Source organism: Cetorhinus maximus, chromosome 22 (assembly GCF_964194155.1).
Source record: "Cetorhinus maximus chromosome 22, sCetMax3.hap1.1, whole genome shotgun sequence".
NCBI lineage: Eukaryota > Metazoa > Chordata > Chondrichthyes > Lamniformes > Cetorhinidae > Cetorhinus > Cetorhinus maximus.
In genome coordinates, this window is record NC_135900.1 from 36,415,981 (window position 1) to 36,443,158 (window position 27,178).

The window sequence follows — 27,178 nt, forward strand, 5'->3', positions numbered from 1 at the left end:
ATTGAGAGGAGCAGAGTTTTGCGGGGGCAATGCCATTAAGAAAACTTAAATTTGTAGAAATAAAAAACTGCAAGTGGCGTCTCAATCACATCCTTTCACAAGAAAAAGGCATAAAAGGGGCTATAAGAATTCAAATGTCAAGAAAATGATTTTAGTTAAAATTTTCCCCTCCTCCCATGCCTCTGAAGCACTTGGCTCAGCTTATTCCAGTTATACCAATGTGCCAGCCTGATATTTAGGAAAAATGTACTAGCATTTTTTTGGCATAACAGTTGTTATCTGCTACTTGTCTTGATATACAACTTGCAATCACTGCTCAGAGCAGTCAATGTTAAGTTAACTAAGATCTGGCTGAATACATATAAATTATTACTGGTAAAATATAAAGCATTAATTGATTTGATTTCTAAGGGCTTCTAATAATAACAAATAAAACAAACTTAAATGTTTTTATTACTCTCAAAGATTCTTGATTCAGCTGCCAGCTAGCATTTCTTCCAGCGTTATTTGATTCTTAACTTGTGTAGCAGTGAGTGCCTACCTTTATTATCAAAGTTGCTTTGAATTGCTTCTTAAGATTGTTGCAGCTGTGTTTTTGCACTCTTTTGTTCTTTACCCATTAACCCATAGATGAGTAGAAGTCCTAGTGTTCTCTAACGTTTGCCAATTTGATATTTTAATTTAAGCGCAATTCATTATCAATTATCTAATAAATCAATCAGAATGGATTGCAACGAATATGGTGGATTTCTTGAACTTAATCAGAGTTGGAAACGATTATAACACTAGTTATATAGCAAAAACATATGGCCATGACAAGAAGCTAGTATCAGTCCAGGTTGGACAGGACAGCAGGTATGCACAAACAGCTCTTCTTTTTCTTCCTTTTCCTCTTCTTCTCGATGCCTTACGCCTTCACAACTTCTCAAACTATCCAAGAATGTTAGATCAAAGTCAGCATTGACTTACCCTTAGGAATTTCTCTGCACTGTCTACTGCCATAGCTTCCTTCAAAAACTCATCCTTTATACCTTTTTGTAGAGTAGACCTGCATGTGATATTGACAGGACTTAATCGTCCTGTATAAGTTCTTCTTACAATAAAAGTGTCCAATGGTGCATTGAGTTCTTTGTTTAAACCATGGGATAGAAGCCCATCCTTATGTTCTTTTCCACTTTTTGGGGGTCTACATAGCCATAACACACAGCTTCTGTCCTTGACCAATTATAATTTTATACACTTTTCCCTTATCTCATCCTGTGCTGCTTCCCACGGTCAACCTCATAACTCCCTTAAAACATCCCATTTCCGGCCTTCAAACTAACTTTCAGAAGCCTCATTGTTTGTTCCAATCTGTTATCAGTTGTTTATACTCAGAGCTACTCATAGAGGAAAATTTTCCCCCTGTCAAAGACGTTGTGTGAGGGCGGGCAGGGCCGGGCACGAACCCGATTGGCGCCCCTGATCAGGTCCGTGCCTCCATTTTACATAGGCAAGCCAATTAAGGCCTGCCCAGCGTGACGCGTGCCTGGAAGTGCTGAGCGCTCCCTGTGCGGGTGGAAATGGGATTCCCTGAGTCGAGGCCTGCGCTCTTTCGCACAGGTGCCTTTGGGAGATTAGTTTAAGTTATAAAAAGCTAAATAAGGAAAAGAAAAAATTTAAAGACTTGTCCCCTCATGTGACAGTGAGCTGGGACATGTCAATGAATTTTTATAAACATTTTTATTCAATTTATAAGCACTCCATGAAACCTCATCCTGCCCATGGATGAGGTTCCATGAAAAATGCGAAGGCTGCCTGGGCTCTTTTCCCTCCCGCCAACCTTAAGGTTGGACAGGCAGCTCAGTTTATTGCTTTAATTAGTTTTTAAATGGCCTTAATAGGCCTTTGACAGTTTGGCAGGCATGCAGCCGACTTGGCTGCGCGCCCGCCGAACTGAAAATCTAAATGACGTGCAATGACGTCAGGATGCATGCCCGATGTCACCCCGTGTCATTTTAAGCCTCGGCGAGCAGGGGCGGGACCGAAAATTCTGGCCATAAGGTTGATAATAAGCTGTTCATTATGGTTATCCAGCCTAATTTCTTGTCAGACTATTGAACCATGGATGATTCACTAAATTAACTTCTATTCTACTTCCACGCACTAATTAACTTTCTCATTTCAGCAACCATTTTAATTAGGCAAGGTTAGTGGGAAAATCTAGCTTTGTAGTATGCTTGCTTGTTTTTAGTATCCAGTTACTCTCCCACTATTGCAGAGGTCTCACCTGGCCGTGACCCCTTTCCAGCTTAGCTACCATTACCTAATAATTCCACTGGCTTCGCTTCTAGAGGAAGTAAACCTCAGACAGTTTCCAGTAAATGAAATTTACAGCACCAACCTAATCCTTTATTTCAAGTTGGTTATATATATATATATACTAGACAATTTGCTAATTTCTAAAACTAGGCAATTTGTACTTTCCAGGACCAACTATTTTTTTTCAAATTGCCCATTTTGACAGCTACCTTGAAACAATCATCAAAGGAATTAAGATTCAAAGTCTCTTGACATCTCTTACATTCACCTGAGCGGCAAGATAAAGAATGGCTTTATGGTAGTGACATGACGGAAAAAAAGTGTGTGCAAAGCTGCAAAAAACATGCAGTACTCAAAAGGTTAATATATATGACCTCAAAAGAAATAAATTGATCTTACACTCCAATATTAACTCATGAAAGCAACAATATTTTTGACTTAGTTTTAAGAATAAACTCATGAAATCACATTTTTTGCCTTAATATTGGATTGTGACAGAGCAGTAAGACAAGCCCACTGACAAATGGAACATGTCTGTATTTGTAGCACTGTACATTTTGAAGACTTTGTATTACATTACTTTCCCTATTTTGCCAGCAGCTATTGAAATGCTTGACAGGTTAAAATAAGCATTGGTAAATTTATTTTCTTCTCTTCAACAGGCCATTATGATTTTTAAATATCACAGAAAATATAGTTATCTGCTGTTTTTAAGATCATTATCAGTTTAATGTTTTCTTTGAATGTAGTTTCCTTAATGAATGTTGACAGGAAAGAATAAATACGAGAACATATAGATCAAGATCAGTAGTGGAGGAATGCAGTTGATTAAAAGAGAAAAGTGATAAGGACAAGGTACTATATGAAAACATAGTTTAATGTGAATATTGTCATTTTAAGCTATTTCAGAGTCTAGAATTTTACTATATTTATACAACCTTAGCTTGTAAGCCAAAATACAATTGCATTATTTAACAATATCTAAAAAAGCATTTGAATTGCTGTATTAAGATTTTATTTTGTATATTTTGTGTCAGTGTTAACCACTATAATTTGGGTATGGCAATTTAATCAAAAATTGCAATGGAAAAAATACATAAATTCTGTACTTGGCCAACTTCATTTTATTTATGCTGAGTCAAATAATTGTGCTCGATCTTTAAATGTCAGCAGAACTTGTACTCCTCTAACTGCAGTAAAGTTCCTCGGCAACAGTCATTTGAGTTTTTGTTTGCAAATGCATATTCCTCACTGTCTAAATCCTTTCTCAAGATCTGTTCAGTCAGTTGGAAATAGGATATTAAAACCAATATCTAGAAAAAGTAACACACAAAAGAAGTCCCACAGCCTATCACACTATACAATAAACCCTATTTATACAATCTGGTTGAATTACAGTTTAAATTTAGAGCTGTTTCATCTTCACAACTTAATTTAGCTTGTTATTTGAAGCTAAATTATTCAAAATGTTCTTTTAATAATGCTGACATTAAAAGAGACAAAAGATTGAATAAAACTGCCCAGTGAGCTCCACCTGCATAAAGGACTAGAATAACAATGAATAAGAAAGTTATAATTACAAAGGACGCCTCAGGGTTCAGTTGACATTGATAAACTATTTGACCTTTTCTCTTGCAGTTAATGACATCTGAACCTCTTGATGCTATGACTTGATTAAAAATAGGTATTTGTGCCACAAAATTATGACCTTTTACTGGGCTACTTCTGCATGATGTTATTAAAATTCTAATGAATTTTGGAATTACCATTTAGATTCCCATTAGATCCTATGAGATACAAGAATTTGAGAATCAAATATTTCTTCATTAAAATTTACAGTATCTTCCCAAGTTTATTGCTGCCATTTCACACAAACAAGTTAGTAATGCTCTGCCAAGAATGAATAGACTTCCAATAGGATAAAAACTATGGTCTAGAGAGATAGCAAATTCTGGAATAAATTTCTTACACATTTACAATATAAAGTGATTGCTTAATGTTTTAAGTATGTACACAACTCAACATATTTGCTTTAAGCACCCAGGCTATCAAGACCTAGAAATTGCATTGTTCCCCATCTCCAATGAAGATGATATGTATGCTACCTCTGGCCACTGCTCATTCAGCACATTTGTAGATAATTTCTTAAGACAGTATGTACACTTCTGAATCTGACTTTCGTTCTTGACTATAAAATGGTAGTGGACAGGAGATTAGCTTATTTATGTATAGATTTTATGCGGCACTGTGCTCACAAAACATACTCATTAGGTCATTTTGCCTCTAACCATAGACACATGGCAACATTGTACCTGGTTGTCCATTGAACTGACAATGATATTTTGATCAGGTCATAGCTTGGGATGCGAGTTGGTATTTCTTCACTTAGGAGATCTTGTATGCTTCACTCATCCTATGTGCATGACATATATGACCACATTTAACTTTGCTGCAAGTTCATTATCACAGGCCTTTGCCCTATCAGGAAAGAGTCTGTTAATTATTAATAGATTCAGGAATTTATCTCATCTTTTGACTACATATGCCAAGCCAAGACAGCTGGAGGAGAGGCTGGTAGCTACAGTAGGTAGTCATTGACACCTTGTATGCCTGTTTCATTTCCCCAGGTAAACTACTAGATTTTACTAATGGTATCTTCGCCTCCTTTGAATTGATAAGAATTCTCTGCCAGGTTTAGTGCTATATGTTTATCCAGCAAAGGATGGATATTCCTTCATGTTATTGCTGATTAAACCAAGGCTCCACCGGCCCTCTCAGGCGGACGTAAAGGATGCGACAACACTATTCCAAGAAAAACAGGATAGCCCTCCTTGGAGCCCTGACCATCAATTATCCCTCAATCAACATCACTGAAACAGATTATCTGGTCAATTACCTGGAAAAACTCAGCAGGTCTGGTAGCATCGGTGGAGAACCTTCTGTTGAAGGGTCATGAGGACTCGAAACGTCAACTTTTTTCTTCTCCGCCGATGCCGCCAGACCTGCTGAGTTTTTCCTGGTAATTCTGTTTTTGTTTTGGATTTCCAGCATCCGCAGTTTTTTGTTTTTATCTGGTCAATTGCCTGTTATGGTTTGTGGGGGCATGCTTTTGCGAATTGTCTGCTGCAGTTTCAACATGGCAATGCTGATCATGCTTGAAAACTATTTCATTGTCTGTGGAATGCTTTGGGACGTCCTGAAGTGCTGAAAGGCACTATATAAATGCAAGTTCTTTTTGTAACTAACTGGCCACATGTGGACTGCCTGTTAACCAAAGTAGCTATACAATGTAAGGCTGCTGTCAGTGCACAGGCTGTACTTGGAGGCGAAAACCCTAGCTGCGTGCAAAATAAGGGCCTGTGTATTGCCATCCAATGGTAGTACAATGTCTCCAAACATCCATACATACCGAACAATTATGGAAATTATTTTGAAACAAGTCACATCTCTTACCTGCGATGTTATGGCAAAAATGATGTACAGCTCTTTTGCCTGTTCACCCTCAAACTTTCCCTCCCATCAAAATAGTTTGCTAATCATTTCTCATGAGGCAATGTACCTTTCATGCAATGAAGGAAAACAAAATCAAAAATTTTGTTTGCTTTAACAAATAAAGCTCAAACCTATGATAATAAAGGTATGTTTTATTGGTACTTTAAACGAACACATGAATTCGGAACAGGGGTAGGACACTCAGTTCCTTGAGCCTGCTCTGCTATTCAATAAGATCACGGCTGATCTGAATGTAACCTCAACCCCACATTCCTGCCTACCCCTGATAACCTTTCACCCCCTTGTTAATCAAGAATCTATCTAGCTCTGCCTTAAAAATATTCAAAGACTCTGCTTCCATCGCCTTTTGAGGGAGAGTTCCAAAAACTCACAACCCTCTGAGAGAAAACATTTCTCCTCATCTCTGTCTTAATTGAGTGAACACGAGTTCTAGATTCTCCCACAAGAGGAAACTTCCTCTCCACATCCACCCTGTCAAAACCTCTCCGGATCTTAAAGGTTTCAATTAAGTTGCCTCTTATTCTTCTAGATTCCAGTGGATACAAGCCTAATCTGTCCAGCCTTTCCTCATAAAACAACCCACCCATTTCTGGTATTAGTCTAGTAAACCTCTGAACTGCTCCTATCAGTTTAGCTTATGATTAGCATAGCATACAAAAGAAAGAACCCATTTTTGTTCAATTGCTTTAACTGGCAACATTAAATTTTTAAATATTTCTTGCAATATTTGTCAATTAACAAAAACATGATTGAAATAATTTTGATGAGTAATATCTATTTTTGAATAATTGAGGAATTGATGTCACCATGTTTTATAGTCTTAAGATGACGGACAACAAGAAATTTAGCTAGTGAGCTAAATGAGCTAAACATATGTCCAATTAGCCAAGCTCTCTAATCTCAAATTATAATATAGACATGAAAATTGTAAGTACTTTGCTCTTTTTGAATAAAAATCGCCAAAGCATAATAATAAAATTGAGTTTGTACTCTGTTAAAAAAGGAGGGTTCACTGAGGAGAAACTCCTCAGCTTTTGGATCCAGGCATTGGTTCCCTAGCAAGCAAAACATTTGTGTAGTATGCATTTCTCCTGTCAGAGTTTCCTCTTTAGTCTATTATATGTGCTTACCGACAAGGTACAAAAAACCTTATCAATGTCACACTAATTAGCAATGCCAGCATAATCTCAGGGTGCTTGTACTGGCCTACATGTTTGTCTGGTTATGTAACCCAAAGCTTCACAGCGTATACAGTACGTTGATTAAACCAACAAAAGTGGCTATATGATCCTATAATGAATTTAAGATGCCAGCACAGTATCTTTCCAGTGCACAACTCTGCCTGAAAACATGAGCACCCTTTATTACAGTACAATGTGCTGTTCGTTGTATCGTGTATCAGAAAATGACCCACAAAAACTCCAATAAGTTATTTCATGGTTGAGGTTCTCATCCATGAAATATTATGAAGATTGGAACTATGTTCTCTTCAGTAATATAGCTGGAATCTCCACACCCGCAGTTAAAATTTTTCTCCTGGTTAATGATGCCATTCAGTGAATAGAATCCTCACATGTCGTGCTGACATAATCAGAAAGACTGTGCAGTCTGTAAATGTTCATCTAGCAAATGTGGTTTCAAAGCATTTAATATTTCATGCAATTTTTGAAACGTCACTCATCATACAAGCAATGTGAAATGTTCAACCATGAAATAGGATTCTCATTCAATGATTGAAGAGCCTCCACATAAATTACTTGAGAATTATTGGGTCCTTTTCAGTCATTAAATAGAAAGAGTATTCCATGGCTAAACATTTTGTATATTCAATGAATATGTAGATAAATCAATCAGAAGTAATTGGATTGAACATTAGAAGGAAAGAGGAAAAAATAGCCATTCAATGGGTGTAACCAGCCTATCAGCTTGTTCATGTTCAGGACTTTCTCATCCTCCATTCTGTCCATTTTGATCTTCTTTTCTCATTTTTCCCCTCCTAAGGTGTTGACTCTTTCCTGGGATATGATTCCAAGACTGCTGTTTGTTTGGTACTACCTCATACATATTGCCATTATTCTTGCCAGAGTCTTGAGGGTGACTGTCAGTGGGCTACTTATCCATAGTAGAGGAGCTTGTTTCTGTCCTCATCCAAATCAACAGATATACATTGCCACCAGAGGATGTGTGTCATAATTTGAAGCAAGAGCCCAGGATGGTTTCCCCTCTGTAATCCAGGATGTTGACGCCAATTGCAGCAGCCATACAGCCATCTTAGCTGTAGTACAGCTAATGTTGATCAGATAAAAGCTTGGATCTTTCTAGCCTTATGGCTCAGCTATTCATTGGCTCAATACACTGAACCAACAGTAGATCCAATCTATTTTTTAAAAAGAATGCTCAGCCAGTCCTTCATGCACCATCTATTCATATGATCACAGCTCTAAGTGCAAAGTTCTTAGACCAGATGAGAAAGGAGATAATATGGATTGCAGCCTACAGAGGTCCATGCTGGATTATTTTTATGGATATACTGATTCTATCGATAAACTCCAAAACTGTACTAGCAACCAACTGTTCTAAGTAAAGTCTTGACATGTCTGAATATGCCTTGTTCTTTAATCAGTGTTCACTGGTTTCAGCACTAAATAGATTGGAATGTTCATTATAACAGTAATAACTGACGTCTCATGGGAATGGTGTGAACAGCAATCTGTTGGTGAAGCAACGTATCGTAATCTCCTTAATAAATTAAAGATAGTGTAAATATTCCTGATCTTTGATTGGGTATTTGATTCCAAGTTACATCTCTACTACACTGCATTTTGCACTGGCAAATGATGCCGTAATGATTAGTAACTAAATACATACAGTACTGTAATCTGATATGTAGGATTCTCAATCCTCAATATATCTTCACAAATCTAGGAGGCCTAAGAGCTGTGTTCAATTGATGAAAAGATCTCCACAATGGTGAAATACTGTATTTCATAATAAATGCTGTTCTCAAAGTAGGCCACTGATTGATCCTCTTGTTGAAGTATAAATGCTAGTCAAGCGTTACATAAAGAATTGATGGCTGGTAATTTGACTGACCTTGCTGGCTTTTCGTTGGTCCTTAGGCTGTTTTTTTAAAGATGTTGACCAACACCGAAAGCATCCAGAGATTTCAACCAGTGATTAAAATTTCATATGACAGAAAACCTAGGTTTCTGCAAAGTAGCTTTGATTTATGGATTACTACAAGGTTAGGTTGGAGATTTGGCAACTACAAAGCTACTTATTACTAACTGCCACTTTACATTTCCATACAATGCACTAAACGCCTTACATTTGTGAATATTGTCTTTCAGCCATTTAAGCTAGGATGTCAGCCGAGTTAACCCAAGGGATTTGAAAGAAAAATGTCATGTGAAAGGTGCAATGATTCAATCATTTCAATCGCTGAGTGATGGTTATCTGACCTCCATAAGGTTAAAAATAGATTTTAAGAGTTGTCTGCTGCAACTCTCATTTGGATATTTAAGATGCTGGAATACAGACTGTAACTTAAAACAGCTGAAGACACTTGATAAGAAAAGGAGTGTATTTGATTAGAATATGAAGTGTACCTTATGGCACTTCAGCACACTTTTGGGTAAATGTGCTGAACTGGGGATTGGGTTTCATTTCTTCTCGTACAAACACTCGAGAAGCTTGACATTGTCCAGGACAAAGCAGCTCACTTGATTGGCACCACATCCACAAACATTCACTCCCTCCACTGCCGACACACAGTAGCAGCAGTGTGTACCAGCTACAAGATTGACTGCAGGAATTCACCAAGGCTCCTTTGACAGCACCTTCCAAACCCACGACCACTACCATCTAGAAGGACAAGGGCAGCAGATGGAAGGGAACACCATCACCTGGAAGTTCCCCTCCAAATCACTCACCATCCTGACTTGGAAATATATTGCCGTTCCTTCACCGTCGCTGGGTCAAAATCCTGGAACCTCCTTCCTAACAGCACTGTGGGTGTACCTACACCACAGGGCTGCAGCAGTTCAAGAAGGCAGCTCATCATGACCTTCTCAAGGGCAGCTAGGATGGGCAATAAATGCTGGCCCAGCTAGCGAAGCCCACATCCCATGAATGAATTTTTAAAAATGCATATTCTTCCTTAGCAAGAAATTAAATATTTAATTTGTCCGCCAATGACACTATGAAATAATCCACAGTCTGTTGCAGTAATCAAACTAATGGGTCCTTGCCTCACTCTGAAGCTACAATTTATCACTAAAAGCACAGTGTTCAGTACCATTCACAAGTTCTCAGTTACTGATGCAGTCAGTGCCCACAGGCAGCAAGACCTGGACAACATTCAAGCTTGGGCTGATAAGTGGCAAGTAACATCTGTGTCACACAAATGCCAGTTAATGAACATTTCCAGCAACAATCTAATGATCTCCCCTTGACATTCAACAACATTACCATCTCTGAATCCCCCACCGTCAGTACCCTGGAGGTTACCATTGACCAGAAACTTAATTGACCTAGCCATATAAATTCTGTGTTTCCAAGAGCAGATCAGAGGTTGGAAATTCTGCAGTAAGGAACTCAGCTCCTGACTCCTCAAAGCTTGTCCAGCATCTAAAAGACGCAAATTAGAAGCATGATTGATATTCTCCACTTGTCTTGAGGGCAGCTCCAATCACACTCAAGAAGCTCGACACCATCCAGGACAAAGCAACATACTTGACCAGTACCCGTGCACCACATTAAACATTTAATCCTCCACTACCCACGCACAATGGCAGTAGCCTGTGCGATCTACATACAGGATAAACTGCAGCAACTCGCCAAGGCTCCTTCAAAAGTATCTTTCAAACCTATGACCTCTATCACCTAAAAGAAGGGCAGCAGACACACTGGAACACCACCACCTGCAAGTTCCCCTCCAAGCTACACGTCATCATGATTTGGAACCAAATCACTGCTCCTTCACTGTCGCTGGGCCCAAAATCCTGGAACTCCCTTCTTAACAGCACTGTGGATGTATATAAGCAACATGGACTGCTACAGTCAAGAAGGCTCATCACTGCCTTCTCAAGAGCAATTAGGGAAGAGCAACAAATGCGAGCCCTTGCCAGTGGTGCTCACTTCCTATGAGCAAATGAAAAACACCCCTCTGTTTTAATTTATCCTGCTGTTTGTTTCTATACCAACTGTTTCTCATAGTAGTGACCAATGAGACCAGGTTTTACATTCTCATAATAGTCCAAATAGCTGCCACAGAAAGGGATGTACTATTGTGTTTGCTGGACTGCTTTTGACCTCGGATTCCAGAGTTAAAAGTAAGCATTAGAACATAATGCTCTAGTCCCTGTAACTGTGTCACACTGAAATTGCAATGAAGGAGCAAGTCATTTGGCCCAAATAGTCTGTTTTTGTTAGTCCTTCACATGAGCCAAACTCTAACCTCATGTGCCCCCTCTGTTCCCCTGCCCCTTTATTCCCCTGTTCTTTGCCTATCTAACCTATTTTTACAGATAAACATGCAAAAAAAAAAGACCAGCAGAAAAAGACTAGCTGGTATATCAAGTCTGTCCCATTCAGTCATGTTGTAAATAAACAACTGAACCTCAATGCTCCCAAGCTTCCCAGCAACTATCTAATATGCTGGGAGGGGTAAAAATTGGGGAGACGCTGGCATAGTGGCAATCTCACTGGACTAATAATCCAGAGGGGGCATGGGTTCAAATCCCACCATGGCAGCTTGTGGAATTTAAATTCAATTAATAAATCTGGAATTAAAAAGCTAGTCTGATGGTGATCATGAACCATTGTCAATGGTCGTAAAAACCCATCTGGTTCACTAATGCCCTTGAGGGTTGGAAATTTGCCATCCTTACCTGGTCTGACCTAGATGTGATTTCTGACCCACATCAATGTCATTGATTCTTAAATGCCATCTGAAACTGCCTAGCAAGCCATTTAATTGTATCAAAAAGGAATTAAACCAGATGGACCATCCGGCATTGACCTAAGCTTTGCAAACAACAACAGCACACCCAGCCCTTTCAACCCTGCAAAAGCATCCTTACTAACATCTGGGGCTTGTGCCAAAATTGGGAGAGCTGTCTCACAGATTAGTCAAGCAGCAGCTTGACATTGTCTGTAATGTATGATTCCATGAGTATGACTATGTCCTAGACACTATCATCACTATCCCTGGGTAGGCCCTGTCCCATCAACAGGACAGACCCACCAGAGGTGGCAGCAGAGTGGTATACAGTCAGGAAGGAGTTGCCCTGGAAGTCCTCAATATTTGACTCTAGATTCCCACGAAGTCTCATGTCATCAGGTCAAACATGGAAAAGGAAACCTCCTGTTGGCTACCATGCACCATGTTCCTTGGCTGATGAATCAGACCTCCCCTATGTTGAACACCATTTGGAGGAAGCACTGAGGATGGAAAGGGCACACAATGTACCTTAGGTGGGGGAACTTCAATGTCCATCACCAAGAGTGGTTTGGTAGCACCACTACTGACCAAGCTGGCCGAATCATAAAGGGAATAACTGCTAGACTAGGCCTTTGGCAGGTGGTGAGGGAGCCAACAAGAGGGGAAAACCTACTTGAACTTATTTCACCAATTTACCTGCTGCAGACACATCTGTCCATTACAGTATTGGTAGGAAAGACCACTGCCACTACTTGTGGAGACGAAGTCCCACCTTCACATTGAAGATACCCTCCATCGTGTTGTGTAGCACTCCCACCATCCTAAATGAGATTGATTTCAAACAGATATATCATTGCAAAACTGGGCATCCATGAGGCGCTGTGGGACATTAGCAGCAGCAGAACTGCATACAACCACAATCTGTAACCCTGTGGCCCGGCATATCCCTCACTCTACCATTATGATCAAGGCAGGGGATCGACCCTGGTTCAATGAAGAATGCAGAAGAGCATGCCAGTGGCAGTATCAGGCGTACCTAAATGTGAGATGTCAGCCTGGTGAAGCTACAACACATGCATGCCAAACAGCATAAGCAGCATGCGACAGGCAGAGCTAAGTGAATCCACATCAAGAGATCAGATCTAAGCTCTGCAGTCTTGCCACAGCCAATTGTGAATGGTGGTGCACAATTACACAACTGACTGGAGGAGGAGGCTCCACAAATATGCCCATCCTTAATGATGGGGGAGCCTATCGTTGGCTGGAGCATTTGCAGCCATCTTCAGCCAGAAGTGCTGAGTGGATGATTCATCTCGGCCTCCTCTGGAGTTCCCCAGCACCACAGATGCCAGTTTTCAGCCAATTGGATTCACTCCATGTGATATCAAGAAACAGCTGAAGGCACTTGGTACTGTAAAGGCTATGGGGCCTGACAACATTCTGGCAATAGCACTGAAGATTTGTGCTCCAGAACTTGCCTTGCCCCTAGCCAAGCTGTTCCAGTACTGCAACAACACTGGCATCTACCTGGCAATTTAGAAAATTGCCCAGGTATGCCCTTTACACAAAAAACAGGACAAATCCAACCCAGTCAATTATCACCCCATCAATCTACTCTTGATCATCAGCAAAGTGACGGAAAGTGTCGTTGACAGTGCTAGCAAGCACTAGTCAGATATAACCTGCTCGGTGATGCTTACTTTGGGTTCCGCAAGGGCCACTTAGCTACTGACCTCATTACAGCCTTGGTCCAAACATGGACAAAGGAGCAGAACTCAAGAGGTGAGGTGAGAGTGACAGCCCTTGACATCAAGGCAGCATTTGACCGAGTGTGGCATCAAAGAGGCCAAGCAAAACTGAAGTCAATGGAAATCAGGGGGAAAACTCATCACCGGTTGGAGCCATACCTACCACAATAAGTATTCATTTCCTCCACCATCGACGCACAGTGGCAACAGTGTGTACCATCTACAAGATGCACTGTAGCAACTCACCAAGGCTCCTCCGACAACACCTTTCACATCCGTGACCTTTAACACCTAGAAGGAGAAGGGCAGCAGATGCATGGGAACGCCATGACCTGCAAGTTTCCCTCCAAGACACTCCCCATGCTGACTTGGAACTATATTGCCTTTCCTTCACTGTTGTTGGTTCAAAATCCTGGACCACCCTTCCTAACAGCACGGTAGGTGTACCTATACAACATGGACTGCAGTGATTCAAGAAGATGGCTTACCACCACCTTCGCAATAGCAATTTGGGTTGGGCAATAAATTTTTGCCTGGCCAGTGACGCCCACATCTCATGAATGAATATATATAAAAAATATAAATTAATAAAAAACTGTACCAATTCAGGGGCTTTTGACAAATTCCTTCTGACTCCTGAGACAATCAAAAATTAGTCCCTGGAGACAACAGTGGCTACAAAGTACATCACCAGGCTAAATTTAATCTTGTATCTGCTTAGGATATGTTGCATTAAAACCACATGTCACATGCTAGCAGGTTTTATTGCACTTAAAGTATTGTGCAGGACTGTCATTCTGGATTAATCAACAAATATATATGTTACTTAGAAAAATTGAATAATTACCACAACCTCCTTTAATGTGCTTAAGTATCAGAAATTCTGCATTTTAAGTATAAATTTTAGGGAAGCAAAACTGAAAAGAAAACCCATTTCTGGGAATAAGGACCTACACTACTGTCCCACCACCCATAGGTTTCAAGTGTCTAACTGCAGTGCCAAATTCTGCCAGTTTCTGAGAAAAAAATTTCACATCTGAAAATTTAGTAATGTTTCAGGTAGAGAATATTTTTGTCAAATTCTGAAGAAGGCCTTCTATCTGAAACATTAACCTATCTTTTCAGATGCTGGACGCTGGAAAACCTTCTGTTCATTCTCATCAGAACTGAAAATGGAATGAATCCTGAAATTCCAGAATAGATGGTTATCCTGAGAATAAATCTGAGTTTGGTTAAAAATTGTATTGGTTTTGAAGTATATTTAAACACTTCGCTTTTCAACTGTTAAACTTTTGATTTGATGATTTTTCAAACGCTATTCAAAATGCTGATTTAGGGTCCAGTTTCTTCCTAGATGCCAATGTTTACGAAAAAATCATATTAGTAACACTCTTATATTGCAGATTTGGTAAAAAAAAAGAATTGCAAATGGGAAATTTCCGCTAATAACAGAAAATGCTGGAAATACAAAGAGTTTGTGAGCTTTTGAAAAGGGAGGATTATGTTTCAGATATTGGTTCTTCATCTGAAATTAACTGTTCTCTACCTGAGATGTTATCTTTTGTCTTTTCAGATGCTAACAGCCCAATATTTTCTAAATCCTATTATCTTCTGAGATCTGATGAGTGCTCCTTTTGTGGCATTATATGCTCCATCATGTCTGATGTGATGTTACGTGCTAATTTGAGCGGCTTTTTTTAAAGTACAAAAAGTAATGGGTATTGAATTTCAGTACGTGCATAAAAAGCCAATGATGCTAGGTCTCATCTGAAACATGAAACCAAGAATTGTGTATCAACTGCTTGAGTGGTGTGCTGCCATTTGTCAAAATGACCTGATGAAAACAATCATTTTGTGGAAACATTTTGAAGTACTTTTATCAAGTATTTACTTTAAAAAAATTGTGGTTGCACTAAGAGAAGCAAGAGAAAACAAATTACCAAAATATGATATCACTTTGGCTTGGGAACAGTGTTGAGTTAAAATGAATTTATCAGAATCCTGGTAATTCTGTTGGAAAACCCTGGTCCTTGTGAATAAACTAGTTCAAAATGATTTGATTGTTACAATAGCACTGCACATTTCTAGACAATAGAACAGGTCTGTTTAATAGAACAAGGATTATCTTTGATTCAGCTTTTAGTTCCAGAAGGGTTATTGATCAAGATTTATTATATATGCTGTGACATCACTTCAGAGCAATTGGGTTATGTTTCAGAAAATTTAAGTAGTATTTTGGATTGGTTGATTGTATCTTTTCCAGCTTAATCGACACTGTATCGTACTCATTGGGCAGGGTTTGCAGCTTGGTGTGTGGGTGCGCGCCCGACACGACAAGCATGAAATAGCGCGCGGTGACGTCGGACCAGCGTCCTGATGTCATCGCGCACTTATGCGATGTTTCGGTCAGTGGACGCGCGAGAGTCGGCTGCACGCCCGCCGACCATTAAGAGGGCTATTAAGCCCATTAATCAATTAATTAAAATGAATATTTTGCTGCCTGTCCAACCTTCTGGTTGGCGGGTGGGCGAATAGTCCAGGCGGCCTTTGCATTTTTTGCGAAACCTCATTCATGGGCAGGATGAGGTTTCCAGCAATGACTGAAGAAACAATAAGAAATGTTTAAACTCCTTTTTCACATGCCCCTGGTCATGTGACTGAGTCATAGTTGGGGGGACATGTTTTCCTTATTTTTCGAATCTTTATTTTTCATCTTAAAAATCTTCAGCTCCCTGAGGCAGCTCTGTGCCTTCAGGGAGCTTTCAGTGAGTGCAACCCCACGCACGCTCAAACTGCAGCTGTTAATTGGCCAGCCTGTGTAAAATCACGGTTGGGGCCCGATTGCCGGCGGCAGACCGTTTCTCGCTGCTCCTGTTCCCCGTTGAGGGGGAAATCCTCTCCGCTGTGTTAGATTTTTTTTCCAAACAAGAGTATTATGTAAAATAGAGCAGGAATTGTTAAGTCAGTCTGTAAGTTATTATGTCAGTTACTTGAGCAACTGTCCTCTTTGCCAGTAGGCATTGAAATATTATATGCAATTAAGAAAAAAACGAATTGGGCAGTTGACAACTCATTGCTAACTTTATCTGTCCATAGTGATGCTCAGTTGGAGAAATTGCAATGCTTGGTGCTTTTGTCTTGACTGCAGATCATTTTTTAATTTTAGCCCCGAGTATGGATTGGCCACAAGGCAATAAAATATAATCCCTAGAACCAAGCTGCACTATGTTGTAGAGATTAAGCCAAGTAGTATGCTTACACTGTCTCTTTGTACCTCTCCCTGTCCTTAGTTGTGATTTGTGGCCTCTAAGATGACAGGCAGATCGTAAACTTTCACAGTTGTGAAAGGACAAATCAACAAAAGGAAACATTTTTAAATTCACATGAATAATTATCATCATTTCCAAATGGAGCCAAATTTGATAATTTGTTGCAAATTAAGGTTCCATCTGCTTAATTTAAAACTCAGCTGTTAGCAGTGAAAGACTTGTATCCAGGATCACAACATAAACTGCAGCATCACATCAAAGTGGCTGATGAACATTACAAACTATCAGAGAATTCCTTTGCAGTTTGACAAAGTTATTACGTCCTGGAAATGTCTTGCAGCCTGCATTATTCTAACAACATGTCTGCAAGTCAAGTTCCTGGCAGTTTTTCTTCAGCAGGAAGTTGCTGCTGCTGATGGAGGCAGGTGTCCTGGCAGACCATGAGCTCCTGAGATTGAATAGAAAAGCTATTAAACTGTTGTGCCGTGTAATTTTAAACTGTGATAATATTGGGTTTTATTACAGAGGAATAGAATGCATTCTATATTGATAACAGTTTGATTTAACTTCAGGAGGGACAATTTATTCTTGATTTTGACTGGTAAAAAGAGCTGGTAATGACTGGCCACAGCTGTTGCTAGGTCTAGTACGAAACTCACTGCTGTATCTTTATTTTTGTTGTATTTTGAATGTGGGCTGTTGGACATTCTGGGTGGAATTTAATGTCAGTGGCGTGGGTCTCGCAGGTGGACCCGGAAGCGGGTGGCAGTACTGTTCTGGGCAGAAGTGGCTGGTTGAACACAATTACACTCAGTTGTAGCAAACAGAAAAGTTGAAAAAGAACAAAACCGCATGGATCACCCAGCGCAGGCCTAGGCACCAGAATGAACAAAGGCACACCCTGCCTAGATGACCCTGCAAAGTCCACCTCACTAACATTTGGAGACTTTGTGCCAAAATTCAGAAAGCTGTCCTACAGACTAGTCAAACAACAAAATTATAGGATCACAAATCATACCTTGCAGCCATTGTACCAGACTGCTCCATTACTATCCCTGGGTATGCTCTGTCACAGCAGGACAAACCTATCAGGGGTGGCAGCACAGTCAGTTAGGAATGACACTGGTAGTCCTCAACAATGACTCCGGACCCCATGGAGTCTCATGGCATCAGATCAAACATGAGCAAGAAAACCTCCTGCTGATTACCACCGAATGCCCTCTCTCAGCTGATAAATCTGTACTCCTCCATGCACTCCACTTGGAAGAAACACTGAGGCTGGAAGGGCACAGTATGTCCTCTAGGTAGGGGGCTTCAATGCCCAGCAGCAAGAATGGCTCACTAGCACCACTACTGACTGAGCTGGCCCAGTCCTGAAGGACATAGCTGCTAGACTGGGCCTACAACAGGTAATGAGAAATCAGTAAGAGGGAAAAACCTGTTGGATCTTGACCTCAGCAATCTATCCATGATGTCCATGACCGTATTGGTAGGAGTGACCACTTTGTCCTTGTGGATATAACATCCCATCTTCATATTGTGTTGTGTAGCACTACCATTGTGCTAAAGGGGATAGATTCAGAACCGATCAAAACTGGGCATCCATGATGTACTGTGGGCTATCAGCAGCAACAGAATTGTATTCAGCCACAATCTGTAATCTTATGGTCCAACATATCCCTCACTCTTCCATTACCTTTAAACCAGGGGATCAACCCTGGTTCAATGTTGAGTACAGGAGAGCATGCCAGGAGCAGCACCGGGCATACCTAAAAATGAGGTGGCAACTTGGTGAAGCTACAAAGCAGGACTACATTCATGCTAGACAATGGTAGACAGAGCAAAACGACCCGACAGCCAATGGATCAGATCAATGCCTTACAGTTCAGATACATCCAGTTATGAATGGTGGTGAACAATTAAACAAGTAACCAGAGAGGGAGGTTCCACAAACATCCTCATCACCAATAATCTGGGAGTCCAGCACGTCAGTGCAAAAGACAAGTCGGAAGCATTTGCAACCATCTTCAGCCAGAACTGTCGAGTGGATGCGATCAATCTCGGTATCCTCCTGAGGTCCCCAGCATCATAGATGCTATTCTTCAGCCTATTCGAGTCAATTCCATGTGATATCACGAAACAGCTGAAGAAATTGGATACAGCAAAGGCTATGGACATTGACAACATTCCAGCTGTAATACTGAAGACTTGTGCTCCACAATCAGCCACACCCCTAGCCAAGCTGTTCCAGTAAGGTTACAACACTGGCATCTACCCAAGAATGTGGAAGATTGCCCAGTTATGCCCTGTTTACAAATAGCAGGAAAAAGCCAAACCAGCCAATACCACCCCCTGAGTCTATTCTAAGGCCAGGATTTCCCGGTTGGCGAGCAGGGGGCAGGGTCCGCTCACCTAAGCGTAAAATGAAGCCGCTTGTGGCCATTGACAGAGTCATTGAAGTTTACGGTTGGACGGTCAGTCCGGGAGCCCTGGCGGGCATTAGTAAAAGCAGGAAACCTCATCCACGGGCGGGATGAGGTTTCATGTAGGTTTTTAAAAATGTAATAAAAGTGTATTTGAATGGATATGTTCCATTTTTTACAGGCTCAGTATCACAGTCTCAAGTTGGAATGTGAGAAACAGGCAAGTGAAAAGACAGAAATGCAGCGACACTGTGTTATGTATTATGAAATGTCTTATGGATTGAACATTGATGGACATGTCCCAACTCATGTGACAGTGCCACATGAGGGGTCATGTCAGGGAATTTTTTTTTTTCTATTTTTAAGATTTTTTATTGTGGAGCCAATCTCCCTGAGGCAGCACTTAGCCTCAGGGAGATGAGTGCACTCTTTCATGCGCATGTGCAAAAGAGCGCACTCTCGTCTCAGGGAATCCCCTCCCTCCGCCTGCACAGGGAGTGCATAGCGCTTCCTTGCGAACATCATGCTGGGCGGGCCTTATTTGGCCGATTGGGGGTGCTGATTGGAGGCGTGCCTCCACGTGACCACTCCTAAACATCCCCCCAACGGGGGCAAAATTCTGCCCTAAATTACCAGCAACATAATGGAAGTGCTATCAAGTGGCACTTAGCAAAAATCTGCTCACCAATGCTCAGGTTGGGTTCTGCCAGGGGCACTTGACTTTTTTTAAATTTTATGGCATGTGGGCTTCGCTAGCTAGGCTAGCACTTATTGCCTACCCCTAATTGCCCTTGTGAAGGTGGTGTTGAGCTTCCTTCTTAAACCACTGCAGTCCCTATGGTATAGGTACACCCACAGTACTGTTAGGGAGGGAGTTCAAGGATTTTGACCCAACAACTGTGAAGGAACGGCGATATATTTCCAAGTCAGGATGGTGAGTGGCTTGGAGGGAACTTCCAGATGGTGGTGTTCCCATGTATTTGCTGCCCTTGTCCTTCTAGATGGTAGAGGTTGTGGGTCTCGAAGGTGCTGCCTAAGGAGCCTTGGTGAGTTTCTGCAGTGCATCTGGTAGATGGTACACACTGCTGCCACAGTGCATCGAGGCGAACTAAGAGTGACTACCCTTGACATCAATCAGCATTTGACTAAGTGTGGTGTCAAGAAGCCCGAGCAAAATTGATTTCAATGGGAATTGGAGTGAAACTCTCCACTGGTTGGAGTCATACCTAGCACAAAGGAAGCTGGTCATGGTTGTTGAAGGTCAATCATCTCAGCAAGACCTGGACAACATTCAAGCTTGGAATGATAAATGACAAGTCACATTTATGCCACATAAGTGCCAGGCAATGACTATCTCCAATTAGCAAGAATCTAACCATCCACCTTGATGTTCAATGGCATTACCATCGCTGAATCCCCCACCGTCAACATTTTGAAGGCTACCATTGACCAGAAACTTAACTGGATCATCTCTATAACTACTGTGGCTACAGGGCAGTCAGAGGCTGGGAATTCTGTGTTGGGTAACTCACCTGCTGACTCCCCAAAGCTCATCAGGTGTGTCCTGGAATACATTCCACTTGCCTGGAAGAGTGCAGCTCCAACAGTCGACAGGCTTGACACCATCCGTAACAAATCAGCCAACTTGACCAACACCCGCATTCACCAGCTTAAACATGCGCTTCCTCCACCACCATCACAGCAGCACTGTGTACAATATACAAGATGCAATACAGCAACTCATCAAGCCTACTTTGAAAACACCTCGCAACCCACAGTACAAGGGCAGCAGATGCGTGTGAACACGACACCTGGAAGTTCCCCTCCAAGCCACGTCCCATCCTGACTTGGAAATATATTGCCATTAAATTGCCTGGTTAAAAACCTGAAACACGCTCCCTAACAGCACTGTAGGTGTATCTACACCATATGGACTGCTAGGTTCAAGAAGGCAGCTCACCACCACATTCTCTAGGGCAATTAGGGATGGGTAATAAATGCTGGCCGAGCCAGAAATGCTCACATCCCAGGAACGAATAAAAAAAAACTGGTATCCCTATTTCTCCCACTTTTGAAATCAGTTACATTGAAGCCACTCCCCTGTATGTAAAAGCCTGGTGTTTGCAATGTTATGCTAATATTCTTAGTTGTATCTCAGATGTTTGAGGTTTAACACAGGAAAGTCCCTGGGGTGACTGTGGGGATTCCACAATTGGCCTAGGCATCACTGTGTCAGCTATGAAAAGAGATGTTCCTGATTGTCTTCACCCTCCTCCTATCACCTTCTGGAAATTGCATGTGAATGACCAAAATCAGTATTAAATTGTGATACCTCTGCAGATGAATAGCCATCTATTATTCAATATTTAGGCCCACCCCGAAAGAAATAGCCACCTGGATGGTGTATTCCTCTAAGTGATGTATGTTGACCAAAGTTGTAGCACAATTAATTTTGTTGTAGCATTGAACGTAGTAGATTGTTTTTGTTTTTATTTTTCTGGCAAGCATTTGTAATATTCTCTCACAACTATGTTGCACAGTAATGTAAATCTGTAACCTCATGGCCTGGCATATCCCCCACTCTACCATTACTGCCAAGTCAGGGGATTAACACTGGTTCAATGAAGAGTGCAGGAGGGCATGCCAGGAGCAGTACCAGGCATACCTAAAAATAAGGTGTCAACCTGATGAAGCTACAACACAGGACTACTTGAGTGCCAAGCAACATAAGCAGCAAGTAATAAACAGAGCTAAGCGATTCCGCAGCCAACGGATCAGATATAAGCTCTGCAGGCCTGCCACATCCAGTCGTGAATGGTGGTGGACAATTAAACTACTCACTGGAGGAGGAAGCTCCACAAATATCCCAATCCTCAATGATGGGGGAGCTCAGCACATCAGTGCAGAAGGTAAGGCTGAAGCATTTGCTACAATCTTCAGCCAGAAGTGCCGAGTGGATGATCCATCTAGGCCTCCTCCTGAGGTCCCCAGCATCACAGATGCCAGTCTTCAGCCAATTCGATTCACTTTACGTGATATCAAAAACGGCTGAAGGCACTGGATACTGCAAAGGCTATGGGCCCTGACAATATTCCGACACTGGTACTGAAGACTTGTGCTCCAGAACTTGCCGCGCCCCTGGCCAAGTTATTCCAGTACAGCTCCATCTCTGGCATCTACCCAGTCATGTGAAAAATTGCCCAGGTATGTCCTGTACACAAAAAGCAGGACAAATTCAACCCTGCCAATGACTGCCCCATCAGTCTACTCTTGATCATCAGTAAAGTAATGGAAGGGTTAATCAGCAGTTCTATCAAGTATCATTTACTTACTATAACCTGCTCACTTACGTTCAGTTTAGGTTCTGCCAGGATCACTTACCTCCTGACTTCATTACAGCCTTGGTTCAAACATGGACAAAAGAACTCCAGAGATGAGGTGAGAGTGACTGCCCTTGACAGCAAAGCAGCATTTGGCTGAGTGTGGCATCAAGGAGCCCTATCAAAACTGGAGTCAATGGGAATCAGGGGGAAAACTCCCTGCTGGTTGGAGTTATACCCAGCACAAAGAAAGATGGTTGTGGTTGTTGGAGGTCAATCATCTCAGCTCCAGGACATTGCTGCAGGAGTTCCTAAGTGTAGTGTCCTAGGCCCAACCATCTTCAGCTGCTTCATCAATGACCTTCCTTCCAAGGTCAGAAGTGGGGATGTTCGCTGATGATTGCACAATGTTCATCACCTTTCAGGCCTCCTCAGATACTGAAGCAGTCCATGTCCAAATGCAGCAAGACCTGGACAATATCCAGGCTTGGCCTGACAAGTGGCAAGTAACACTTGCGCCGCACAAGTGCCAGGCAATGACCACCTCTAACAAGAGAGAATCTACCCATCACCCCTTGAAATTCAATGGCATTACTATCACTGAATCCCCCACTATCAACATTGTGGGGGCTACCATCAACTAAAAACTGAACTGGACTAGTCACATAAATACTGTGGCTACAAGAGCAGGTCAGAGGCTAGGAATCCTGCGGCGAGTAACTTACCTCCTGACTTCCCAAAACCTGTCCACCATCTACAAGGCACAAGTCAGGAGTTTGATGGAGTACTCTCCACTTGCCTGGACGAGTGCAGCTCCAACAGCACTCATGAAGTTCGACACCATCCAGGACAAAGCAGACCGCTTGATTGGCACCACATCCACTCCCTCCACCACTGACATACAGTGGCATTAGTGTGCACTATCTACAAGATGCACTGTAGGAACTCACCAAGGCTCCTTAGGCAGCACCTTCCAAACCCACGATCAGTACCATCTAGAAGGCCAAGGGCAGCAGATGCATGGGAGCACCACTGCCTGGAAGTTCACCACCTTCTCAAGGACAATTAGGAATGGGCAATAAATGCTGGCCTTGCCAGCGACGTCCACATCCCATGAATAAATTTTAAAAATCACATCAAAATGTGACGTCACATGCCTTGATATGGCAGGCCTGACTCTTTCTCCTTTCCCCAATAAAAGGTTGTCACAAGAAGTGTCCATTTGAAGTATAAACTGAAATTTTGAAAGGAGTATATTAACGAGTAGGTTAGACAAAGGAGAGCCTATGGATGTTATCTACTTGGACTTCCAGAAGGCCTTTGACAAGGTGCTGCACAGGAGGCTGCTCAGTAAGATAAGAGCCCATGGTTTTAGAGGCAAGGTACTAGCATGGATAGAAGATTGGCTGTCTGGCAGGAGGCAGAGAGTGGGGATAAGGGGGTCCTTCTCAGGATGGCGGCCATGACTAGTGGAGTTCTGCAGGGGTCAGTGTTGGGACCACAACTTTTCACTTTATACATTAATGATCTAGATGAAGGAACTGAGGGCATCCTGGCTAAGTTTGCAGATGATACAAAGATAGGTGGAGGGACAGGTAGTATTGAGGAGGCGGGGAGGCTGCAGAAGGATTTGGACAGGTTAGGAGAATGGGCAAAGAAGTGGCAGATGGAATACAATGTGGGGAAGTGTGAGGTCATGCACTTTGGTAGGAAGAATAGAGGCATAGACTATTTTCTAAATGGGGAGAGAATTCAGAAATCTGGAGTGCAAAGGGACTTGGGAGTCCTAGTCCAGGATTCTCTTAAGGTTAACTTGCAGGTTGGTGCAGTAGTTAGGAAGGCAAATGCAATATTGGCATTTATTTCGAGAGGACTAGAATATAAAAGCAGGGATGTGCTGCTGAGGCTTTATAAGGCTCTAGTCAGACCACATTTGGAATATTGTGAGCAATTTTGGGCCCCGTATCTCAGGAAGGATGTGCTGGCCCTGCAGAGGGTCCAGAGGAGGTTCACGAGAACGATCCCAGGAATGAAAGGCTTAACATATGAAGAACGTTTGAGGACTCTGGGTCGATACTCAATGGAGTTTAGAAGGATGAGGGGGGATCTGATTGAAACTTACAGAATACTGAAAGGCCTGGATAGAGTGGACGTGGGGAAGATGTTTCCATTAGTAGGAGAGACTAGGACCCGAGGGTACAGCCTCAGAGTAAAGGGAAGACCTTTTAGAACAGAGATGAGGAGAAACTTCTTTAGCCAGAGAGTGGTGAATCTATGGAATTCATTGCCACAGAAGGCTGTGGAAGCCAGGTCATTGAGTGTATTTAAGACTGAGATAGATAGGTTCTTGATTGGTAAGGGGATTAAAGGTTATGGGGAGAAGGTGGGAGAATGGGGTTGAGAAACTTATCAGCCATGATTGAATGGCGGAACAGACTCGATGGGCCGAATAGCCTAATTTCTGTTCCTATGTCTTATGGTCTTATAGTATGGTGTAGTACCAGTGAAGATATGATTTCCACTTCCACTGATAATGGTACACATAAAGTGTGATAAATAGCTGTTATTGAATAGCAATAATGAAGTCAACAGTGACTGTTTTAACAGGGTTTAGCACACTAGCAAATTAATTATGGCTAATTCACTGTTAAAGCACGAAAGAATTTAAATGCCCAAGTAAAGAAATGCTGGTACTTTCTGAAATTATTTAAAAGCAGTTAGAGGTAATGAGAAGTACGTGTCATTCCGCGTTGAAACATTTGTAAGGTCTATAAAGGAAGAGGCAGACCTAAGCTACATGGCTTTACACAAAGTATCTTTACTTTTATCTGTAATTTTATATCCACAATAATGATTTCCAGCAGCACGTCCACTTCACTGGGTGTGCCCCTCCTCAGACTTTATTTAAATTGGAGTAAGGGATTTTCAATATATTTTGTTCCAATTTTCTTACATCATGAGAAATTTTGAAACAGGAAAATGTCCAACAAATCCATCCTTTTTTGACAGATCCACCCTACCTCCCTGGCCTCAATCCTGTATCTCTCTAGAAATGCACCAAATTACCACTGAACCCACGTACTTGCTGGTTTTCCTTACCTCCTCTCTTTTTCAGTCATTGAGCTGTGGCCTCTGCCTTTTTCAAATAGAACAAATTCTTAACTTTCTTAATCTGGCATCATAATTTAATTTTCTGACTCCCAGATATCTTGCTTGCTCACTTCTGTGACCAGTAATAATCAACATTTGGACTGGCACTCCATATTGAATCTGGTTAGCAGCTTATGCAACAAATTACAAGGCCCTTTTTGAACAACACTTTCTCAATCCTTATTTTCCTACAGTATCTACCCAACCATCCATTTTCTGTACGGACATTTTGTGTCACACATGCATTTGATTGGCTTAAATTTAATATTTATAAAACAGCAAATAATTAATGTACCAATTGAACATAGATAAAGCAGGTTGATAAAACCCAATACAACTGCTAAGGAGCAATGAATACAAACAATCCATAATGAGCGTTTAGCAAAATCTAGCAACTGTAAAGAAAAATGAAGTTATTCAAAATATTTTTAGTAAGCTCTTTTGGTCATCACTTAAAACAACTAAAAGAGTCGTCATTGGTTTGCAGAAGATACATGAATTTTGGAGAGAACAGAGTTGGGGAGCAGCTTGAGTGGAGTATTACATTGCCACCGTTGGCGATTCAGTTAGTCAGTTACTGTTGTCATTGTCCTCACATCCCCTGATAACCTTGTTGCACCCCCAATTTGGGAACCCCTGATCTATTTAGGTCACTTAGCCAAAGTGACTACTTTAGTGAATTTAAAGGGGACAGACTATTAAACAGAGCTTCATCTTAGCCAATTACAATTACGATTACAATTATGCTTTTGACAACATGTGAGCAATTTCACAAGAGATCTACAATGGTCAGCATTACCTTAGACTAAATATGTCTTCACGTCATATTCAAAATGTACCTATAGGTTCCAAAAAGCTACGTTTCTATACTAAACACTTAAATTTTTAGTAGCTACAGATCATCATAGCATTTAATAAGAATTCTATACTGAATACTAATCAAGGGAATATGATAGCATAATGGTTCTTTTACTGGATTAGTATTCCAGAGGCCTGGACTAATGACCTGTAAATGTGGGGCAAGATTATAACTCATTCAAAACCCACCCATTCACACAGAATTAAAATCAGGCCCATGTGTTCATATGCGACCTCGACAGCTGGGGAATTTAAAATCAGTTAATTAAATAAAAAGTATCAGTAATGGTGACCATGAAATCACCAGATTGCTGTAAAAACCCATCTGGTTCACGTCCTTTTGGGAAAGAAATCTGCCATCCTTACCTGATGTGGCCTGTCTGTGACCCCAGACCCACAACAATGTGGCTGACTCTTAGCGACTCTCTGAAATGATCCAGAAAGCCACTCACTACCACCTTCTCAAGGGAAATTAGAAATGGGCAATAAATGCTGACCTTGCCAGCGCACCCACATCCAGTGAATGAATTAAAAAACAACAATTAAAATATTATTCTATAATCCTCACCACATTAATAAAGAACACTAACATCAAGAATGATGCTATTAAATAGGAGTTGGAGTCAACAGAAAGAAACAATCAATTGTTTGT

The 27,178-nt window shown here is 41.4% G+C and overlaps 1 protein-coding gene across 4 annotated transcripts in view; it reads left to right on the forward strand.

Annotated features, from left to right (window-relative positions):
- immp2l (inner mitochondrial membrane peptidase subunit 2) overlaps positions 1 to 27,178 on the forward strand; it is a 662,809-nt gene that overhangs the window by 379,113 nt on the left and 256,518 nt on the right. The window contains exon 5 of one of the 4 annotated variants that reach the window (XM_078568098.1): positions 7,816 to 8,042. The exons of the other annotated variants lie outside the window; for them this stretch is intronic. Within the exon in view, the coding sequence (XP_078424224.1) occupies positions 7,816 to 8,007 (192 nt within the window). The 3' untranslated portion in view covers positions 8,008 to 8,042. Of the gene's footprint in view, positions 1 to 7,815; positions 8,043 to 27,178 lie in introns of those variants that run through there. 4 annotated transcript variants of the gene reach the window in all.